This window comes from Ambystoma mexicanum, chromosome 11 (assembly GCF_040938575.1).
Source record: "Ambystoma mexicanum isolate Mex_15411 chromosome 11, UKY_AmexF1_1, whole genome shotgun sequence".
Taxonomy (NCBI): Eukaryota; Metazoa; Chordata; class Amphibia; order Caudata; family Ambystomatidae; genus Ambystoma; species Ambystoma mexicanum.
In genome coordinates this window covers 1,015,623,373-1,015,647,020 of record NC_090934.1, presented here as the reverse complement: position 1 = coordinate 1,015,647,020, position 23,648 = coordinate 1,015,623,373, and the positions used below count along the sequence as shown (strand labels likewise).

The 23,648-nt window shown below is 47.5% G+C and overlaps 1 protein-coding gene across 1 annotated transcript in view; it reads left to right on the top strand.

Moving 5' to 3' along the window:
- LOC138504048 (uncharacterized) overlaps positions 1-23,181 on the top strand; it is a 1,098,987-nt gene extending 1,075,806 nt beyond the window's left edge. Inside the window, exon 4 of the mRNA XM_069624235.1 lies at positions 21,883-23,181. Coding sequence (XP_069480336.1) covers positions 21,883-23,021 — 1,139 coding nt within the window. The 3' untranslated portion in view covers positions 23,022-23,181. The remainder of the gene's footprint in view (positions 1-21,882) is intronic.
- The last annotated feature ends 467 nt before the right edge of the window (positions 23,182-23,648 follow it).

The following is a 23,648-nucleotide window of genomic DNA, read 5'->3' as shown; positions in this document are numbered from 1 at the left end:
GAAATGAAAAAGAATAGTATGGGCATCAGAACTACAATTGTATAACTCACTTCAATGATCACACTAAATCAACAGCCATATGCATGCTAGCCCACTCAAAAGGAATATACCCACCCAAAAATCACTTGCGAATCACAACCATAAAAATCGAGGTGAAAACAGCATTACAAACGAGTGTTTGTGTGCATGCGTCTGTGAAGACAGAATCCATCAGATGGGATTAGTAACGTGCATAGACACAAGTGCCTGAAGGCGCGTCGAGACAGGGAGGGTTCAACAAGGGCAGAAAGACGATGGTCCCACTATGGCAGCTCTGCATGACATAGCGCAGGGGAGGTGGATAGATTCCAAAAAGCCCTGTACATGGCAAACTCTCCATCAAATCATCTGTCCATGCATCCATACATCATTCCCTCATCCCGGTATGAAAACGCCTGATTATTTACTCACATCACATTTGAAACTTCCATTGAGTCTTTGCGTAATGCAGTCTGCAAAATCCACTGTTCTCCAGCCCGGAATTCTAGTGTTGTGAAGTAACATGTATTTGGGAACGTCCTGCCTTTTTGTCCACTACGCTATTGCGCATCCCATACTATCCATATCAATCATAGCATACTCGCCATGGCCCCTGTCCCAAGGACATTAAACAATAGAACGTTATATTTGCAGTCAGACCTGTGGGCGTCTCCTCGCCGCTAGCTGAAAACCGAAAGCGCTGTCCTTCGAATTCCTCATTTGCAACATCACGTCGAAAAGGCATCTGTGACCGCATGAAATCACAAATTCATCCATGTAGTGCGGCAGTGTGTGTAAATGGCAACTGGCTTCACTCACAAATGGGACGCCCCGCCCGTCGGTGAACCTCGGTACGGTGCTCGCCCAAAGGGGATTGCAGCTGGCACAGGTGGAATGAATCACCACAGGTGGAGGCTATACAGCCTGAAAACACATAAATTGCACACCCAACCCCCTCCCACAACCACACCCACTCCAAAATGCTACCGGCAGGACTAGCGATGTTGGCCCTGGGGGACCTGATAGCACTGCAAGTACTCCAACTTCAAGAAGAAGACGAACACCAACTACTACAACAACCGGCCGCACAGAGGAGACGCAGGAGGAGGAGGAGGGCAAGGCAGGGCCAGCAAGGCCCACCAGCACAGCCACTACCACCACGCAGGCAGCCCGCAATCCCACGCCTCCGAGCTCATCCGTTCAACCTCACTGCTGAGCAGATCCACACCCTCTACCGTTTGGACCGGGACACCATAACCGCCATTGTGGACATGACACAGGCTGACCTTGTCAGCATGATAGATAGCCCAACCGCCATCCCACCGCTACTGAAGGTGGTGTCTGTACTCCACTTCCTGGCCACAGGCACCTACCAGCACACAGTCGGACAGTTGCATGGCATTTCACAGCCACTGTTCTCACGGACACTATTGCAAGTGCTCGATGCCCTCCTGAAGCACGCAGACGACTACATCTCTCTACCACGCTCGGAGCAGGAAATTACGAACACAAAAGTGGGATTCCATGCACTTGGCGGCATACCGGGTTGCATTGGTGCCATCGACTGCACCCATGTGGAATTGGTCGTCCCACATGCCATGGAGGCCCAGTACCGCAACCGAAAACAATTTCATTCTCTTAATGTACAAATGGTGTCTGACTCCAACAGGATCATTACACATTGTTGTGCCCGATTTCCTGGATCAACCCATGATTCTATGGTCTTGAGGAACTCTACAATACCACGCTACATGGAGCGACAGGCAGGGAACAGATCCTGGCTACTCGGTGAGTCTCATTTCATGCATGATAATGTGGGGTATGTGATGCGGCAATGACCTGGCAGGAAGGGGGGGGTGCGTACGTAGCAATGTCATTCCACAAACGTCCTTTATTGTCCACATACAGGTGATGCCGGGTATCCACTGAAGAGATGGCTCCTTACACCACTCCGGAACCCACAGAACCAGCATGAGGAGGACTACAACCATGGCCACTCAGGTACCCGTGTAGTCATAGAACAGGCATTCGGCCTACTGAAGACTCGTTTCCGCTGCCTCAGCAGGTCTGGCGGGGCACTCCTGTACCGCCATGAGAAGGTTGCAAAGATGGTCATGGCATGTGTCATGCTACACAACATGTGCGTACGTAGAAATGTGCCCATGCCCCCTGACGCAGAACTGCAAGCACCTGAAGATGGTCATGATGAGGGTGGGGATGTGGCAGCACCTCAAGGAGTCCGCGAGGCACAGGAGGGCCGTGACATTCGTCAGAATATCATAGATTCATGCTTCTAGCACTCACGCCTGGTGGCTGATACATGGACACGGGACTTGTGGCACTGTGTGTGTCTGGAACATGCACAATATGGACTGTACGCCTATAAAGGCCTCGTACACAAAGATCAATGTCCACACATCTCATTGGATGATTGTGAAATGTTTATTGCATATGTGAAATTATGTTACACACCCCATCGACCCGCCACCCAAGTAAGCCCAACACACCCCCTCCACCCTCCTACCTCCCCCCCGAACACCAGTGTCCGCAGATGCTCATTGTCAGTGGGCAGACGCTATTGCAAGCCCCCTCTCCGGGTATCAGGGGCACCCCTGCCTGTGGAGCGCAGGTTCCTCCCAGATCTACGTTGGGGGCTGCCCTGGACGGAACTTGCAACGGATGATGTCTCTGCCTGCTCACGTCCATGAATGTCCCTAAGGGTTTGTGAGAGCTCAGTGAGCACACGGCGCACAGCGGCAAGTTCAGCACATACGTCTTTGGACGTCGCATGCAGTTCCCCCCTCAGGCTCTCGGTGCTTCTCTCCATTTGTACTCTCAGGCTCTCGGTGCTTCTCTCCATTTCTGCCCTAAGCGTCTCAGTTGATGTTTCTATGGCTGCCTTAGTACCCCCACATTCATCAGCATGGTCCTTGAGGAGCGTGGCCAGTTGCTGCTGTTGCACGATCACCTGGTCGAGGGACTGTTGCCTCTGCTGTGCCATGGCCATTTGCGGTGGTGTCACAGAGGGGCTGGTCACCTCATGTTGCCTTGCCACAGGGCTTGTGGGGGATGGCCAGTCGTCGTCTTGTGGGTGCCCCTGCGTGGTATCCTCATGGTGTACGGGATGAAACAAACAGGGGGATTGAGACAGGTCATGGATGGATCTTACTTCGACATCCCCGTCTTCTGTGTCGGAGCATGCTGCCATTAATGGGGTGTCACCTATGGTGCTGCTGCCACCAGAGGCAGTGCCTTCTGTGGCATCCATTGGGGGGACCTGTGGTGGTGCTGTTGTGGGCATGCTGGCTGCTGGGGTGCCTGTTGATGTTCCCTCCTGTGTGCTGCCACTTGATTTGTGCTGCTGCCGTGTCTTGATGCGTACAGCTGAGGTGGAAGGTCTTTGGCCGTTGGTCTTGGCCCTCTTTGCAGGTGTGCTGGTAGGGGTGTCCTGAAGCTCGTCGTTTGAATCGGACCCTGTGGTGGAGTAAAGGAGGGCGAGCGTTATTTATGGGTCTGTGGAAATTGGAATGGCAATGTATCACATGCATTGGGGTGGTACCTGAGGGTGATTTGGGTCGGGGCCTTGGAGTTGGTTTCATTTTTGTGTGGATTGAGGATGCAGTTGTTTTGCAGCCTGCAGTTAGGGTGTGCCTGCTGCACGTGTAGTGGGTGTTTTTAGGGTTTTTAATTATTTATGTATTTAATGTGAGTTTTAAAGTGCGCTGTCAGGCCAATGTATGTGGACGTTCTCCTGGACATGTGTTTCTGTTGCACTATGTGGACACATGGTACTTCACATGATTGGACATTGTGGATTTGGCATTGTATTAGTTGGCCCACCTACCGGATTCTTCGGATGTCTGCACTCCTTTCTCCATCCCTCCGACTCCCTCTATACTCTCCATTCCAATGGTGGAGGCACAGATTTCTTCCCAGGGGGTCAACTTGATGGGTGATTCCGATCCTCCCCCGGTAGCTGTGGCAATGTTGCGATTGGCGGATAGTATGCTCCGTACGCGTATCCGCAGGTCGTCCCATCGCTTTCTGCATTGCAGTGGGTTGCGGGGTGCGGTCCCCACCGCACTTACCCGCTGTGCCACCAGGGCCCATATGGCCTTCTTGTTCGCAAGTGCCGTCCTGGTCATTTGCGTGGAGAAGACGACGGCAGCATTCTCCTGGAGGGTCTCTGTAAGCACGGTGAGTTCCTCACGGGAGAAGTGGACCTGCCGCTTGCGGTCGCACGCTTTTTTCGCTACTTTTCCCATTTCTATTGCTTTCACTGGGGTGGATGACGGGTTGGGATGTGTCTCAGGGTAGTATTTTTAATGGTTGTGTGGGAATTCTGATTTTATAGGTGTACGGCGTGCTGTTTCCCGTTCCGGGCCCATGTTTTTACTTCCGTTTCCGTATGTTTACGGTCACCGTACTTTCCGGTTGCCGCTCATTACGGTGACCGCTAAAATGGGTGGCGGAATTGCACCTAGGGCGCCGTACGACGGCGGTGAGGTGCGTTTTGGGGACATTTCCGCCATCGCGGACTTTGCACTTCCGCCATGGCGTAGTGCTCGTGCCCGATGGGTCGGAATTGGCCGCACTTTGCTCCGTCGTGCCATGGCGGAAACGCTATTTACGCTATGGCGGTCAGGTCAGTCACTTTCCGCCAGGGTCGTAATGAGGGCCACTGTGTGATCTTGGGCGCATTTGTGCTCTGCTCTCTCTAAGAGTGGGCCCAGCCTTTGGACTTTGGCTCACCAGTGACTTTTTGCTCTCTGCCTTGCTAACAGTGTTCTGGAATCGTAGAGTGGTGTACCTCTGCTTATTCTGTCTTTTTCCCTCCCTTTTTCACAAACTTATTAGAGTGCAATCTAGTTAAGTGCTCACCTCTGTATGAAAATAAGTGGTGTTTTACTGTGATTTTCTAATAGGGAAAAAGGGGTGCATATATCATAATAGTAACTGTGTTTAGAATATTTTACAATAAGAGTGCTGGAGTGTTTCAACTGTGTGTTTTTAAATAAATAATTATATACTTTGATACCAAAGCTCTGGTCAGTGTTTGCTTGTATTATTGTATCTGAGTGCCTATTGAGTATACTTTGCATACTGCCTAACTCTTCTTGAGGGAAGTCTGACTGCTCAGCCACAGCTACCAGGTAAATATGGGTGGTACAGACTGCTACCAAGTGGGTTTACTGCCAACACCTGTAGTCTTAAATCTGTTCAGTGGTCCCTAAGGGAACTGCACAGGTTTCTGCCTAACACTGGTGTACAGCGGTGGGATTTGTTTTGAGTATACACTTTAGAGTGCTTGAGGATACCTTAGTACAACTAACCACAAAGCTTAGCACTGAAAAAGTAATCTTTCTAACATGTCAACTATGGAAACTTATAGTCAAGAGTCCCTTGCTACAAAAACTGCTGATTGTTTAAGAGTATTATGTAAGCATAAGAACCTCCTGACTAAAGGCAAGAAAATGGAATTAATAGAAAGGTTGTTAGCTAACCAAAGTCTGGATGATGGGTCTGAGGAACCTACCATGCCAGAAAATGTAGATAACAGTATAGAAATTGATATTGATCAAAATGTTGATAATCTCGAGGAAGAGTCAGAAGAGGAGGGTGAGGCTGCTGTGACTGTCCCCCCTAGGCCTCTGTCTGCTCTACCTGCTGTACCTACTGGGCCTTTGCCAAGTCCCACACTAAGTCCTCAATATCTCAAATTAGAGAAAATGAAACTTGAACTAGAGTTCAAGAGACTGAATACTCTGGCTGAACAGAGACATCAGGAAATGAATCAAGAACTAAGGCTAAGGGAAATGGAGCTCAAGCATGAGCTAGAAATGAAGAAATTGTCTGTTGAAAATGCTTCTCTCTCTGGCTCCTCTAGAAGTTCCAGTCCTAAAAGACCCCGGATACCTAAAGAATTGGTTGGTATGTATGAGCCTAAGTTGGATGTGTTGGATTGGTTGTCTCTGTTTGAATATAATCATGGGCTCCAGAACATCACAGGAAATGACTTACTCACCTGGTTGTTCTCTAGGCTTCCACCTGTCGCAGCTGATGTGGTAATGGAGTTGGGGGAGGAGGATAGGAAAGAGTATGAATGTGTGAAACTAGCTCTAATAGCTAGATTTGGGAAGACCCCTTCCCAGTATTTTAAGAGGTTTAGGACCCTCAAAAAGAATGATGGTACCCCTTGGGCTACCTGGGTGAGTGAATGTTTGAAAGATCTAGAGGGATGGATTAAGGGTTACAAGGTAAACACTTATGAAGGTATGAAGAATCTTTTTATGTTGGAGTCAATTTATGATGCCTGCTCTCCTGAGCTCAGACAGCACTTGGCTGATTCAAAGGAATTAGATTCCAGAAAACTAGCTAAGGCTGCTGACTTGTGGGTTGCCAACAGGGCCACTCACAAGGATTCAGGGGTCACTCAGAAAAAGGATGAGGGAAAGCAGCCACCTAAAGTGAATCCAGAGAATTCTAATACCTCCCATACCAAAGAGGGCCACAAACAACAAAATAACCAGGGTAAGCCCCAGGGTAAACCGAATCAGGCTAGTGTACCTTCTGGTCAACAACCAGAAGGAGGTCAGAACAAGCCACCCTTTCAGAGAGCATTTGGACAATGCTATATCTGTAAGGCTACTGACCATATCAAAGGGGATCCCAGATGCAAGGGTAAACCTGCAGGGATCAGCACAGTCTCCTTAGCCTTCACTCCTGAGGATGAAGTACAGATGGCTAGTGCCCACTTTGAACTCTTTGCTGAAGAACCCTTGGGTCTTCAAGCAACTGTAAACTTAGAGCCTATGGGTCTGGTTAGGCCCCAGAATAGGGTTGTGTATAACTCCCTACCTGTTAACTCTAAGGTGTATTATGTGGACAGTGTTCTTGTCAATGGCCAGGATACTTCTGCCAGGAGAGACACTGGGGCCAGCAGAACAGTAGTGGATGAAAGCTTCTTTAAACCTGAGGATGTGGCAAGAGTACCCAAAGGTCCCACTAAGATGTCTGGAGGCCCTGCCCAGATGGTTCCTATTCTACCAGCCCTCATTCAGTGTAACAACATGACAGTGAGGATCCCTGTCAGTGTTCAGACTGAGGTGCCTGGGAAAGTCCTGTTGGGGAATGACCTGAGAACTCTAGGAGTAGTGTCACATACCCCCAGGCCTCCAGTATGGAGAACCAGAACCTAACCAAATTGGCTAGAGAGGCCACCTTAAGGGACCACTCTAAGCCTATGGGAACCTCTACCGAGACCCCCACTACAAGCCCTGGTGTTAGTAAGTTGACCTCGAACCCAGGCACATTTCAGGCTAGCACATTAGGGAAATGGGAGCCCCAACCAAGCTCCATCATTGTTCCCCCAGTTTCAGAGTCTGTGACCCCCCCTGCTTTTGAGGAAGAGGTGGATAGACCTAGTGGGTCCCTACCTAGGCCTAAGAGAACTGGTAATTCTCAATGCTGGTGGAAAACCAGGAAAGAAAAGTCTAAGGACAAAAGCCTTCAGACTGCTGGACCTTCTACTGAAGACTCCAACCCAAATCCTAATATTAGGGGGGAAACTCCTAAAGTAGGTAAGGTTAGATCTAAGAGAGGAAGGGGAAGCAGGTACATTGCCTAACCCCAACCCCTCCAACCAAGAGGCCTAAGACCCAACCTGCTCCCACAAGAGAGGTGGTGAGGAACCTTGGAGGCCCCTTTAGATCTAAGGGAATCCTTTATAAGGACCCCTTGAAAAAGCCTAACACAGGTTCAGAAGTTGTACCAACTTCTGAGGGACTGGTCAACCAGATCCCCTATAACTTTAAAAAGACTGATGTTCCTCAAAGGGTTTGTAGGTCATATAGTTTACAAAGGAAAACCTTTGATTGGGCCATAGAACATAGGTCAGGGTGTCACCATCAAAATGCTGATGGACTCTCTAGGATGTATGTCATCGACTAGAGGTATGAGGTTCATCCAGGAGTGGATTAAATCCTCCTGTCCCTTAGTCTGGGGGGGGGGGGGCGAGTGTTAGGGAGAATTCTCTGTTTAGGCTGAATTTCCTAACCTAGTGAGTCCCCCAGCAGCTTTGCTGGATTTTTGGGGTTTATTTTTTTCTCCTGCCAAGAGAGAGACTCTTTTACCCTCACTCTTGGGCATGATTTGAGTGTGTTTCTTTGAATCTAGATGTGTTTAATGGGCTATGGGGTCTTTTACTCCATAGGGCTTCATGTGTTTTTTGTGATGTGTGTTACACAGCACCCTCAGTGCAGTGACACAGGGGTGTCATAGTGACCCCCCAGTATAGACTCCATACCCTGGGACTGACTACTGTCTCCCAGGGCATGTAAAGTCACCATTGACTTTACTAGTCTTAAATTCTGAACAGAACCAGTACAAACCATCATATTGTGGACGTACTGGCTGGGGCAATTCAATTGCCCCGGGGTCTGTTAGTCGAGGGGGCACGTCTCCGTCCCCCCTGATCGAGTTTTGGCTGGTGGCAGTGGATACTACTTTTTATATTCAACCGCGAATATTTCCCTATGGGATTTCCCATTGTTTTAGGCTACTATTGTTATTTAATTATTTATGGTAGCCTCGAACATACCGCCGGTTTATTTAATTAATATTAATTCTCCGGTTGGTATTTTTTGCCAAAACTTGATTCTAAAATGGCGTTTGTGTTCTCTTCTGTGACTCCAACCCAAGTTGAACCCTTTGTTCCACTTTTTGGCGGGCTTCTCCACAGAAGCCCTCCAAAGTGGTGCCACTCTGTCTGGGGTACTTAGGAGGGGTGGAGGAGAATTTAAGCACCCTGGACTGAGTTGACTAGGCAACTCACGTTGCACTGCGTCCTGATTGGCCCAAGTGGTGAGCCTGCCGGCTCACCACTTAGCATGTTTGAGTGACAGCTAGGCTGAGTGAATGGGGGTTTTCTGCATAAAAGCAGGGCTTTGGGGACTGGAACTTCAGAAGTCGCCACAGGACCTAAGAATCCGACGAGGGAGAAGCTGAGCCGACCTGCCACGACACCACCACCGGTGGAGCCCTGCTGGACTGCCTCACCACTTTTCCCAACGACAGAGGAGATCTCCCGCCGGAGAGTCTTCTTCCTTTGACTGGTGGGGATAACCAGTTTCACCGTCTTTTCGCTTTCCCGACGTATCTCGTGGCCGCCTTGCCCGTGCCAAGCACCCCGGCAACCGGGATACCACGTTTTACCACGACCGCGAAACCAAGGTACCAACTTTTAACCGGAAAACTCTGCGGCTGGTTTCTGCCCTGGTAGTGCAACAACCTTCATCTTTCCTCCAAGTCGAGATCTTCTCTTCCCCTGGACGACGACGCAACTTGCACCCACTACCAGGAACAACTGCCACTTAAGGTACCGTGTCCCGCCTGGCTTCCCTTGCTACCGACTGTACGAGGTAGATTTAGCCCCCGGCTTTCGAACCTGGGTTAGCCTGGGACACCTTGAGTAAACTTTTCTAAGCCTCTCTAAACGCTTTGCTGAACCCTCTGCAAGACTTTCTAAGCCTAGTGTAACTGATCTTGGGCGCATTTGTTCTCTGCTCTCTCTAAGAGTGGGCCCAGCCTTTGGACTTTGGCTCACCAGTGACTTTTTGCTCTCTGCCTTGCTAACAGTGTTCTGGAATCGTAGAGTGGTGTACCTCTGCTTATTCTGTCTTTTTCCCTCCCTTTTTCACAAACTTATTAGAGTGCAATCTAGTTAAGCGCTCACCTCTGTATGAAAATAAGTGGTGTTTTACTGTGATTTCCTAATAGGGAAAAAGGGGTGTATATATCATAATAGTAACTGTGTTTAGAATATTTTACAATAAGAGTGCTGGAGTGTTTCAACTGTGTGTTTTTAAATAAATAATTATATACTTTGATACCAAAGCTCTGGTCAGTGTTTGCTTGTATTATTGTATCTGAGTGCCTATTGAGTATACTTTGCATAGAGAAGTCTGACTGCTCAGCCACAGCTACCAGGTAAAGCTGGGTGGTACAGACTGCTACCAAGTGGGTTTACTGCCAACACCTGTAGTCTTAAATCTTTTCCAGTGGTCCCTAATGGAACTGCACAGGTTTCTGCCTAACAGTTACAGTTTCAGGTAGGAAGGTAAGTAAGGAGAACAGGTAACATGCTTCTACTTCCTCTGGCTCTCTCTCCCCCCAACTGTCATGCCTTAGAACCTCAGTGAACCCTAGGTTCCAGCCTCCCTCCCCCCCCCATCCTGCCAGGTGCTAGGCCACTACACATGTCCTTCTTCAAAAGAACAAAACAAAAAACTCTCCACATGTACTAAAAGGATAACTAATATACAGAGGAACAAAAAATTCCTTCTGTCCTGATCTGCCCCCCAGGACCTCAGGGCTGCCACCCCCAAGCACAGACTGCTCTCTGTGAGCAAATAGACTTCACTAACACTCTCAACCACCAATACAGAACCTTGCTCCTTCCATAAGGGCCTGCCACACACAAACCCTAGACCTGCCACATCTAGGCAGAACCTCACCCACAGTACAGAGTATCCCAGACTGCAGTGCGAGCAACCACTCTATCATCCAAAAATCCTTAATGTTTCTACACAAAGTACTCATCGCAAACACATGGAGGTTCACATGGAGGTTTCAAGATAACTAACCCCTATGGACAGGACCAATAAGCACCAAAACTGATAGCCACTAACACCACCTCTCTCTAACACACAAAAGTAATGAAAAGTATAGAAAAGTGACTCACAAGACAAAAGCACAAAAAATAGTAATGCAACCACAAAAGACATGGTGCGTAGGGTATACACAGACTTAAACTGTGAAAAGACTGCACACAAGCACAAAAAGATGAAAAGAATGATGTGCTCGCTAAAAATGTTATATTTTAACATTGCTAAATAAAACAAAACATATTCCGCTAAATCACTTGCCAGTGTTTGAAGCTTCACCCGGTCACAACATGACCACATGTCACCTAACAAATTTGAACTCAAACACTCGACAACACTGGCATATCAATCTGTGTGCCCCAAAACTGCTCAGCTAAATCTCAAAATAAGATGTTTCAAAGGAAACTACTTCCCTACCACTCAAAAGGCACAATCTGGCAACACAGACCTTAAAACTAAGAGCCACAAACATTGCTCTTAAATCAACATTATACTCACCAACTGCATTGGAGACAGATGTGGGCACCCATTCTGTTTACTGCCACACACCCTACCTATTGCACGGGCCCTTCCCCAAACATAACGTCAACCACATTTTATCAGTCTCTAGAAAATCTCAGCAGACACTTTGCCCTAGTGTCCCATGTAATGTATCTATCGTAGCCCCGCCCATCTTAGCTCCGTCCCACGCATCGCCCATCAGTCCTTTTCTCCGCTCGTTCCAAACTGGACGCACTTGCATCTGTGGAAGGTTTTTTCTTCCAATGTTTTCCTCTCTGGCTCTCGCATGCGATCGCGTGATAGTCCGTCTATGCCGTTTCAGCTAGACATCCCAAATTGTTCTTCCTGTCAGCGACGCTTCGCTAGGGCGGATCCCCATCCTCTTTGTTTGGGTCCTGACCACCGGTGGAACTCGTGTTTTTATTGTGATTCCCTTTCGGTCCGGGCGCTTCAACGTCTGTTAGAGCGGTGGCAGGGGTTTTTTCAGCGCACTCCCCCTACGCATTTCCAATCCTTCATCGACGAGAAGAGGAAACGCCCGGTAAATTCCTTACTTTTTAGGGCACCCCAGCCGGGGGACTCCTTTCCCGGTCTTCCCGGTCTGGGAGGAGCGTCAAGGGCTCTGTTATCGGGTCTTGCCCTGAGGTGCCGGGTCTGGGAGAAGCGTCAAGGGCTCTGTTATCGGGGCTTGCCCTGAGGTGTCGTCTGGGCCTAAAAAGTGTACCAGAGTTTTCTCTGAGGGTCTCCGTAAAGGGCCGGTTGACAATCCGAGGCCCCTCCTGTGGGGGCTGTTTGTGGACCCAGTTCTACTGATTCGTGGGGTACCGCAGCTAACTCCAAGGCCTCCTTGATTGGAGCTTCCCTCAAATGTACCGATGTGCGCCCCGAGGCCTCAGTTGGGGTTGTTGATACTGAACGGAAGTTCAAGGCCCGGCGTGAAGAGGTTTCTACCGGACTCTGGTCCGAGGTCCCTCATTTAGAGGCTAAGGTGACCAACAGTTCTGAGAGACCTGTTAAGGCCTTATTGGTGAAAGGTGTTCCTCATCGTTCCCGCTTTTGCAGTGACTCCAGAACTGTTGAGGGGGCAAGGAGTGAGGTTTCAAACCGTAATTCCTCCTTTACCGGCAGTACTGAGGTCCTTTCTGTGAAAGGCTAGTTTGGCTATTAGCATGTCACAAAAACATCCTAGGCCACACAGTACCAGCTCGGCCAAGGTTCTTTGTATTAAGGCTAAAATGAAGACCCTTGACCCACCTGTGGGGACCCGTGCCTCATTTCCACAGGTGTCGCAGTTCTCAGGTGCTAATAAAATGGCGGCCCTTCCCGCCAAGACCACTGCAGCCATTTTGGATACATCCCTTACAACTATGCCATCGGCCTTAGGTGTAGGGGTTGCTTCTGTAGGTGAACATCGCTTTCCTTGTGCCCATCCGTTTCGTCCAGTTTATGACTGGAATGCCCGGATGCCCCTTCCGCACAATGTCTCGCTGCCTGCGGCATCGGCGCCCTTGATTTATGTGGACACCTCTGGGGATGGGCCTTCTTGGCAACCCTCCCCCCTGCGTGCCTGGAATTAGTCCGGCCACCCGAAATCGTCGGCGGAGGATGCCTTTTTCGGCAAGTTTCAAAAACATATGCGTTCCGACCCCATGAAGGAGTACTTTAGAGGTTTGTTTAGGGAGATATGCCCTCCTGCGCTGTCGGTTCCACGTGCGTCTCCGGTGGTTCCACCGACGCCGCCTTGGCCTGCGGGGCCTCCCCCTACTCTTCCACCCTTGCCTCCGTTGTCAGGGCGATCAGGACAGCGAAGACCAGCCCCGCTCTATCAGAGCCTTTCACGACCGGGTGCTGGACATAATGTGTCTGTTGGATGTTCCAGTACCCGAGGCACCCGCTCCGCAGGAGGGCGTGCTTTCAGGGGCGTTCACCTTGTCTCCTTCGGAGTGTACCGGCTTGTTCTTGCAGAAGGACGTTTTGGCCGAGGTCCGTAGAGTCTGGGAGAGACCACACTCTGGACTGTTCGTCAATAAGAAAATTGACACGCGCTACAGGCTTCATTCTTCGGAAGAGGTGGCCTTAGCGTCATGTTCGCCCCCCTCCTCCACAGTGGTGGCTGCGGCCACTTTGCACTCCAGACCTGCGGCATCCTCTTCTACGACAGCTACACAGGTCCTGCGCAAAGAGAATAAGCTTCTTGACTCCCTTGGGAGGAAGATTTTTGCTAACTCGGCCCTGCAATTGCGTCAAGCCAATGCAGAACTAGTGTTAGCGGGTGCGAATATGAAAATGTGGAAAGGTCTGTCGGAGTTTGAGGAGTTCATGCCCGCTGAAAAGCTTGAGGACTTCAAGGCGGGATTGTCGGATGCCAGGGTCCTGGCTCAGGATCTGCTGGAGGCTGCGGCTCATCATGTCGACACTTCGGCCCGGGGCCTTATGCTTGGAGTGGATACCTCTCGCCAGGCTTGGCTGCACGCCACCAAGTTCTCTAAGGAGGTGCAGGACAAGGTTTTAGACCTGCCGTTTGACGGCAAGAAGCTTTTTCATTCCTCAACGAATGTGGAGCTGACCAAAACGAAGGATAGCACCCAGACCGCCAAGTCCTTGTCTGTCCTGGTAAAACCACCTTTTAGGACACAGAGACCGTTGTCACAACCCCGGCCCTCCTCTGGTTTCAGGGGTTTTCTAGATTGAAAATCCCGCAGAGTCGATACCCCTTTGGGAAATTCCCGCCAGAGGCAGCAACAGAGTCGGTTTTTCTCCCGCTCCTCAGCCTCCTCCTCAGGTTCAGGTCGTGCCGCCACCGAAAAACCAGCCAAATGAGGGTTCTCTGCGCTCGCACGGGACCCTGGTGGGAAGACGCGTTGTGTCTCATTGGGAGGCGTGGCAGACTATCACCGAGGACCGGTGGGTCTTGTCAGTCGCTCGGGCGGGCTTCCGCTTACCCCTTTCCCCTACCCCACCCATCAATCCTCCTTTCCTGCAGTCGGGGTCGCCCTCCCTCAGAGCTGAGATTCAGAAGTTACTGGATCTCAGAGCAGTGGAACCGTTCCCCTAGGGGAACTAGGGGATGGCTTCTACTCCCGGCTGTTTACGGTGCCCAAATCCAACCAGGCTGGCCTGCGCACCACTCTAGACCTTTCCCAGTTCAATCTTTTCCTACCCCAAGAGAAATTCAAGATGATCACGCCTGGTCAGATAAAGTCCTCCTTACAGAAGGGCGATTGGCTCAGCGTGGTGGACCTTCAGGATGCGTATATGCATATTCTGAGCTGGAATCCACACCGGAGATAACTGCGTTTCTCTGTGGGAGAGGAGCATTTCCAGTTCCGAGTGCTTCCTTTTGGACTCAGCTTGGCACTGCGTGTCTTTACGAAGATGATGTCGGTGATTGCAGCTTATCTTCATCTGCAGGGTATCCGTATTTGGACGAATGGCTGTTACGCAGCCCTTGTCCACTGAAAGCCGCGTGCAATCTTCAGTCTCTCGTTCAGCTCCTGTTCCACCTTGGGCTGTCAGTGAACTGGCGGAAATCTTCCATGACAGTCTCTCAGGACTTGATTTTCCTGGGTTTTTCGCTGGAACACGATTGCATGCAGAGTTTACCTGACCGGGGACATAATGGCAGATCTGTTGGCCAAATGTCAGATGTTTGCGCAGTCAGCGAGCATGTCGGCCTGGTGGTTCCAGAGGCTCCTGGGCCTCATGGCATCGTGCGTATTGGCTCTTCCTCTTGCTCGACTCAAGATGAGGCGGACGCAAATGGCTCTTCAGAGTTCTTGGCGTCAGGCTGTGGATCCGGACTCCAAGATGATATTGATTTCGGCTTCCATGAAAGCGGATCTGGTGTGTTGGTCGTCTCTCAGCAAACTGTCGGTGGGTGCGGGGTTTCAAGACCCCACCCCGATGGTGACGGTCACGACGGACGCCTCCCTTCTGGGGTGGGGTGCGACATTGGATCTTCTTCAGGTCTCAGACCTTTGGTTGCCCCAAGACAAGCTCCTTCACATTAATCATCTGGAGCTTCTGGCGATTTTCCTAGCGCTCAAGGCATTCAGGCCGGTCATTGCTAACAAAGTGGTCCGTATCCGCATGGACAATGTGGTGTCAATGTATTACATCAACAAGCAGGGGGGCACCAAGTCTCCTCCTCTTGTGGATCTGACCATCCAGATTTGGGAGTGGGCGGTTCGTCATGGTGTCTGGCTGGTAGCAGTACATATCCCGGGCCTGCTGAACATCACGGCAGATGCCCTCAGTCGGCAGACAATGATCAGCTACCAGTGGGAATTGAAGGCGGAGATCCTCTCGTGGATATTCCTGTGTTGGGGCACTCCGGAAGTAGACCTCTTCGCAACATCGGCAAACAAGAAACTTCCTCTGTATGCCTCCAGAAATGGTCTGGGAGCCTCCTCTCTTGGGGACGCTCTCGAGATTCCTTGGCACAACATGAGGGCCTATGCTTTCCCGCCTCTGCCTTTGATTCATCGGATGATTTGCAAGCTGAGGAACACGGTGAACTGTTCTCTTCTGCTCATAGCCCCGTGGTGGCCGGCCAGGTTCTGGTATTCAAAACTTCAACACCTGTCGGTGTGTGCACCGATCAGACTACCGGTGAGTCCCGATCTGCTTCACCAAAGGGTTCGACAGCTGTGGCACTCCTCCCCACAATCGTTCAGCTTCGTGGCATGGTGCCTGAGTTCAGGTCTTTAGACCATCTCAATCTGTCTGCTGACAACATGTGCATTATCCAGGCAGTCAGGAAGCCCTCGACAACGTCTCAGTATAGAAGCAAATGGCTTAGGTTGTGTCATTGGTGATTAGACAAACAGCTGGATCCCACGGTGTCTACGATTGACACAGTGCTGTCCTTCGTGTCTCACCTAGCAGAATCGGGCATTCATGTTCTGACATGCAGAACTTATCTTTTGGTGGTAGCCGCCTACCTATCCACGGACCAGTGCTCTTATTCACTGTCAAATTCAGTGATTAGGAGACACTTCGCGGGTTTGACGTGTCTTTACCCTCCGGTTCGCAAGCTGCACCCAACTGGGATCTGAATGTGGTCCTTACGGCGTTGTGCCATAAACCGTTCAAACCAATGGCCACGGTGGACCTTAAGCACCTTTCGTGTGAGTGAGCTCCAAGCTCTGTCGGTGGAGCATCCCTTCTTGGTTTTCCACAAGGATAAGGTGGTCCTACGTACAAATCCTTCTTTCCTGCCAAAGGTGGTCTCTGATTTCCATCTGAATCAGTGAATCTCCCTGCCGGTCTTCTTTCCAAACCCAGCTTCAGAAGCGGAAATGGTTCTGCATTGTTTGGATGTTAGAAGGGCTCTTAAGTTCTATCTGGATGGAACATCTGAATTTAGGAGCTCTTCTCAACTATTGGTGACCTTTGCTAATCCACAAGGTAGACAGGCCTCTAAGGCGACTATCTCCAGATGGATCGCTGCCTGTATTAAAGAGTCTTACACTGTCCAAGGTCTGCAGCCTCCTAAAGGAATTCATGCACGCCTGGTGCGGGGCAAGGCAGCTGCAGTTGCCTTTCAGAAATATGTCCCCTGGGAGACCATCGCAAAAGCGGCTACGTAGGCCTCCCCATCGGCGTTTTGTAAACATTGTCTAGACCTGAGCTCCAGATCTGACGCTCAGTTTGGCTAGGCTGTGCTGAAGAACCTTTTTCAGTAAGGGGTTTTCCATCCACCCGTAGTTCCTGTCAGGAGTGCTTGGGAATCTCCCATAAGTATGGAGGAAAGGGGACGGGACGTAGGAGTATTACCAGGTTACTCACCGTAGTGACCACCTTACTCCTAGTCATCATTTAAGAAAAAAAACATCATTTAAGAAATATTCTGTGTAAAAATCATTTCAAAATACTGTGCATGTTTTCTCCCACTAGCACTAACACTGCATTTTGCATCATTCCTCCACACAACACACACTGCATGCACTCACTTGAAGCATACTATATGCACTATTCCCTAAATTTCTCTAATGCCAGTTTAACTACTGAACACCACTTCATCAAGCTCCAAATTATATCTTGTGAAAATCAAAACTCCTTATAATCCAGTCTTTTACTTAAAATCTTCACTGCTCAAAACACTTTAAATGTCACTGCTAACACTTGAATCCCTTTTTAAAATTATTCTGTGCTGGACATTTTTAAAGCACCCTATCTTTTGACTGAACACTGCTGCAAATCTGTCTGTTAAATTACCCACAATTTGTATTACAGATTCAGGAGCATTTGGGTTCAGGCAAATTTCAAGCTCTTTTTGGTGCTGCCAGTTTAGGAGAGGCGCTCCTCTCCTCGTAACATATAGCTTCCCTTGTGTTTTTCTTCCTTTTAATTCTATATCTACTACACTCTAGCCCACGGTTTCTATGGAAACCCACCATATGCTTTGGAATGAATATCAGCATTCATAAGACTTTCAAGGTTCCACCCCAATTTTGGTATAAATCCACACTCATCATAGTGCATTTAGCCCCTGAATCAGCTATCATTGTAAATTCTTCTAATTCACATACAATTCACACAGTGGAGCCTCACGACTCTCATCAACTGATGCTATGGCAAGCTCACACAATTTGCTTTCTAATGTGTTAGTATTTTCATCTATATATCGTATTGTCCCGCTGTTAGACTGGCAGGCTCTGGCCAAATGTCCCCTTTTGTTACATTTGAGACACGTAGCTCCTCTGACAGGGCAGTTCGGGTATGAGGCAATGTGGTCTGTGTTGGCACACGCAAATAAAAATCACTCTTTTGGTCTTGGGTGTCATCCTTTCCACACTTCTACTTTTCTCGTTCTGTGGCCATTCAGTTTTCAAGGAATATCTTGCATATTGGGTTTTGTTGGCTAACTGGTTGACTTGTGTTTTATCATTGCTCGCCAGGATGCTGGTGCACTCGACTGACTGTGCTGCCATACGGGCCATGGTTATGGCCTGATACAATATCAAGTCTTTTATAAGAAGTAGTGTTTCTTGTAACCTTTTATTATTGGTGCATCCCACAATGTGTTCTCTTATCAGACTGTTGGTTAGAAGACCAAATTCACATTCCTCAGCAAATCCTCTTAGTGTTGCTGCATAATTGTTGATATGCTCCCCTGTGACCTGTGTAATGAGAAAAACAAGTGTCTCTCCAAAACTACATTTTTACATGGCCGAATTGTTCTTGGAGTGCCTTCTCTGTGGCTTCAAATACGTCTTGGGCATCTCCGCACAGCGTTTTCTCCCAAAGGTATGGAAGGAAGATTTACATATACCGTGCAGCCTTCCACTCCCAAACAGTTCAGTATTAGTACCTGATTGCATTCTGGGTCAAAATTCTTACCACCAATTGCAATAACATATGTGTCAAGTTGTTTCTACTAGTGCTTCAAGCTTATTTCTGGCTCAGTTGGAGTCGGGGAAGAGACGCAAGGTCCCACAGGCTTGTGCTGCCCACCGCTCTACTGCAGAAGGCACCTGTGCTTTGCAACCGCACCAAAGCGGAAGTTCGGCAAGACGGAGAGGTGGGCAGCCATTCCCTGAGTCAACAGCTGGACCTATTACCGCTCCTAACAAATTACAGAAGATTACAAGATTTTTGGGCCCTGAAAATCGTCATCCTATAACACTTCCAAATTACCAAAATCATCCCTGAGAGCTTCTGTGGGAAATTTCAAACCTCATCATCAGACCAATGTTGGATCTTTACAAGCTAAACCAATTTCTGCATGTGCGTTTCATGTACTAACACCATCTCAAATTCCTCCAACCCTTCAAAAGAGACTGGTAGGCATGAATAGATTTCACCATGCATATTTCCATATTCCCACCCTCAGAGAACAAAGGCAATCCTTCAGATTCACTTTAGGAGACTATCATTAACAATATCCTTCGGCCCAATGAAATTTAGCACCCAGACAGTTCACAAACCTTTTGTCTATGATAGCAACACACTTGTGACTTCAGAAATTACATCTGAACCCATATTGGTACGACTGTACAATTATGGCTCCTTCCCCATTAAAGTGTGCCTAAGTGTCCAGCAGACCTATGACACTGTGTTCGAAGTGAGCTTTTCAATTAATTATCCAAATTCTTGTGTTTCTTCACAACTGATACAGTTCCTCTTAGTAATGTTTTGACACTACGGTGAGCAAAGACGAAGAACTTTCGCCGAAGGACAGACTCCTAAACCTAAATTAGACCATTGAAGATTTTTAAAAGTACATGATATAAACTGTGGCGGTTCCAGAAAATGCTGGGGCTGATTCTCTCTTGTAACGTACTTGTTGCACTAGCAGTGCTGAAAATTAGACCTCTGCAGTGGCATTGGGCTCTCAACTGGAACCAACTATCGTATCCCCAATCAAAACATATTCATATTCAATGTATTTATTTATTCTAGCTTTTTTATAACTTGGTAGTTCCATACCAAAAGTCGCTTGGATGAAACTAGATCGGGAAGCGCTGCCCTGGTGGGCACCATCAAAAAATCAAATGGCAGATTTTCCCAGTCATCCTCCAAAGCCACAGTTATCAATAACGCACTCATCAGAGTACATTTGTGGAGGTCATTGCCTTCAAATGCAAACCCTGCAGACTCTGGAATACGTGGGGGAAAGAGCAATATTCTAGCACTTGAAGCAATTTTCCTTGCTCTAAAGTTGTCTCTTCATTCCATTCATGGAAAAGTGATACAGTTGGTTACAGAGAACAACACACGTTCTTCTTTATTGGGAATTCAAACAATAGTGATGTTTTTCCACAAAAGAGGCCATCCAGAATTGGATTTCTTTTCAATACAGCAAAATGCCTTATGCCCCAGTACCCTGGGTGCAAGGTCTGCAACCTCTGGTTCTCCAGATGTTTTTTGACTATGACTTCCATGATCCCTCATCATTGGCTATACTGGCTGGCTGGTATGGTGGTAGTTGTAGTCCAAATCATCTTGAGAGCCAAAGGTTGCAAAACTCAGGCTTAACAGAAGGGAATCTGACATAATTCGCTCCAAAATGCAGAAGTTTTTAGATTGGTCAGACAAGACAGTGTATGCTTTTCCTCCCATACTGCTAGTTTGCAGAGCATTGATCAAATTCAAGTAAGTGCAGTGCGCTGCAATGATTCTGATTGCACCATTTTGGCCTCTTCAAGTCTAGTTTTCCGATTTTTACATCAGAGAGCCCAGATTAATTTGAATCTGATGCCAACATTGGATCTTCTAACTCAGGAGAAGGTATTTATACTCAACGCTCCCTCATTGCACAATGTGACTGCATGGTTCATGAGAAGCCGATATTTGCTCAAATTCTGTTTTGTGAAGAAAACATTTGCATTATTTATTATTTTTTATTTGTATTTTCTCAGCTGTTAGTCAAGACTCCACAAAGAAGCAATACAAGCACATGTGGGGGTGGCTCTGTCAGAAGACAAGAGGTTTAAAGCCCCTTGTGCCTCAGTAAACAATGTGCTGTTATTTATCTCTTATGGTATCAACAGGTGTCGTGTTTGGCACATGCAATATTTGCTAATCTAAGTATACAAGAAGAGAACGTCCCTTTAACTAATGGAACTTTAAAACATTGATTGACAGACTTGTGTCCATCTCCTATCAGAGAACCTCTGACCAAATAGTATACAACTATAGGCCTTGCTTCTTTGAAGTACAAACCATTTGAACTAATAGCATCCTGGCATCTGGATATTCTAACCTGGAAAACCTATTTGCTAGTAGTTACCACCTCTGCAAAGAGAATATAGGAATGATAAGCGTTGTTCTCTGAAGAGCTGCTACTCATTTTACAAAGAGACACGGCTGTACTCCCAAAAATAACCTCTTTCCATCCAAAAGCCATTTCAGACATTCATCAAATGCAGGAGATAATGATTCCAGTGTGTTATACATTTGCGACATTTGATGGGCTTTTTTCACGTATATAGCTGCCAAAGCGACCATTTCCAGATGCAGTGTTTCATGCTGTTTTAAAGTTTATAACATGCAAGGGATTCAAATTTCACAGAGGCATCAGCTTTCTCTGCCATAGACAAGGCTTAGTCACCTCCCCATTTCAGAATCTGCTTCACTGCCACTTGGGCTAATCATTTTGCATTTTTCGACCATGACTCTTTGAATGGATGTTCTAGAAAAGATGCTTCTTTCAGCCAAGATGTGCTTAGCAGTGTGTTTGCTTGATGCCTGTTCTGCATATGCAGGCTATGCATTTGTAGCCTATGCCTACCATTTGCGAAGTAGGAAGAGCAGGGCCACTGTGAAATTGTGCCTTCTCCATGCAACAATTGCTTCAAGCGAGAAAAACATTAGGAACTGTGTGTGGTGATTGGAGACAGAGAGCTTGGCTGGAATGTGGAGTGTTATACAGGCCCCTCATTCTAACACTTTCTTAAAGAGGTATCTTCTTTTTTAGTCAGCCTTTCACAACTCACCTACAGATTCAGGCTGTCCCGTTTAGTTATGATGACAGAAGGGCAAGGAATCATAGAGCCTGAATCACCATGAAGATAATTTCATGTTTTCCTCATTAAAAAGCACATCTCTATGAACAGAAGTGTAGTAAATTCCACTTCAGCTTGGTTGTATATGGTCTGAATTCAATATGTAGTCCTTTGACACTGTAAAATCTGTTTTCTCATACAATTGTAAGCATTAACTTACCATTGCTCATTATTCTGATATCTTTCAGGAACTAGATCTACGTCAGTACCTGTGACGAATCAAAAGAAGGATAAAGATGCTTTGCGACGCCTTAAGAACATTTTGATGAGTTTGCTAGAAAGTCTCCCGGAATCAAGGAAGCCATATGCAGGGCCAATCACTAGCACTCAGGTAGCACGCATGGGACCCGCTCCTGCAAATACATACAAAAGACCAAATGATCTTACCCTTGCAAAAGAACTTGATGATGATGTATCCGAGCTGCTGAATAGTATCAGGAACAATGGGGAAGGATCAACCAAACTCAGCACAAGTGACATGGACATGATGCAGAGCATTAAAAAAGGCAGCAGTGAAGTAGTAAACCCACCAAGTTATGTGTATACAACATCAGGCAGATTCCAGGGTGCTATGAAAGATTCTGACAGTTCCTTAGATAAGAGTATTCAAATGGAAGAAAATGCTCAGCACATATTGGATAAAGATATTGTCACAATGAAGAAAGCACAGCAGCGTCTAAAAGGAAAAGACACCTCAAATGACAATGATGTTTTAGAAAACATTGAAAAAATTAGTAAAGAAGTAGATCGTTCACCTGCATCTTTTCCAAAACTACCACCATACCAAGAATCCATCAAAGATACTGAAAGGTTTTTAGACAAAAGGATTCAAATGGAAGAAAAAGCACAGCAGTTAATGGATAAGGAGATTACTAGCATGAAGGCAGCTCAGAAGCATTCTGGATCTTCAGATCGTGGGCCTCCTAGATCATCAAGCAGTGCCCGTTCTTCTGCATCACGGGGCACTCGCTCTGGGTCATCAGATAGTCCACCTACAGGACCACCACCAGCCCGTGTACACATTGTACAACCAGAAGCCGAAGGAGCCAGCTCATCAGAAGAGGAAGACACTGGACCCCCGGATGATGTTCAGCAGCTTTCACAGTTAATGCAGTATTTGGATAAATATATTCCTGATCTTAGTTCCTACTTACGTACGGATACAGATGAGGGTGCTACACAAAAAGCCTTCTCTCTGCTTGCACTTATGAAGAATTTCCTCTGTGTGGGCAAAGAGATGCAAAGTCAAAATACTCAAAAATACTTTAGACCATTGATTGAGGATGAAATACGCATCCTAAAGATGCTTCTTGAAAACAGTGATTGAGGGTCCTTCTATTCAATGTATACAACCCATAAGTATTTGTATGACATTAAATTTTCTTTGCTACCATCAGTTTTGTTTAAAATATAATCTTTCAGATTGAACAAGTGCAAATTTAAATTAAAGAAGGACTAGTAATAAAGATCTGGTAATTTGAATCACAGTCTGTTTCAGGTCTAATTGGATTGCATGTGTTACTTGGGTAGAACATAAAAAAAAGTGGTGCTAGTGGGGAAGCTGCTCTCGAATCTTCCACAGCCACATTTTGGAAATCTGTACGTTTTGGCACCTGTCTGATGCATCTGCAACACTTTACCAAGACTGAGAATGGAGTTGTGACAGTCAACCTGTGCCTTCCGCTTGGCAATCCCTGAAGACATTGCTCCAGATAAGTGCTATTACTGTTTGTTTTATGTCTTAAAAAGCTCATATTTGCTTAACCAAAAGTAGGGAGTAAAAGTTACTTCCACCTGCACTGCTGTGTTGATGTTTTCAGACCAGAGGCGCTAGCTATCCCTTCCACTTTGCAGGGCTCCTCTGCTCTGTTATCTGATCTGTAGTGTGTCTATAAGATTTGGTTTTTTTTTCCGTTCTTTTTTATCTTTCTTTTTATTTATGGATGGTTTATAA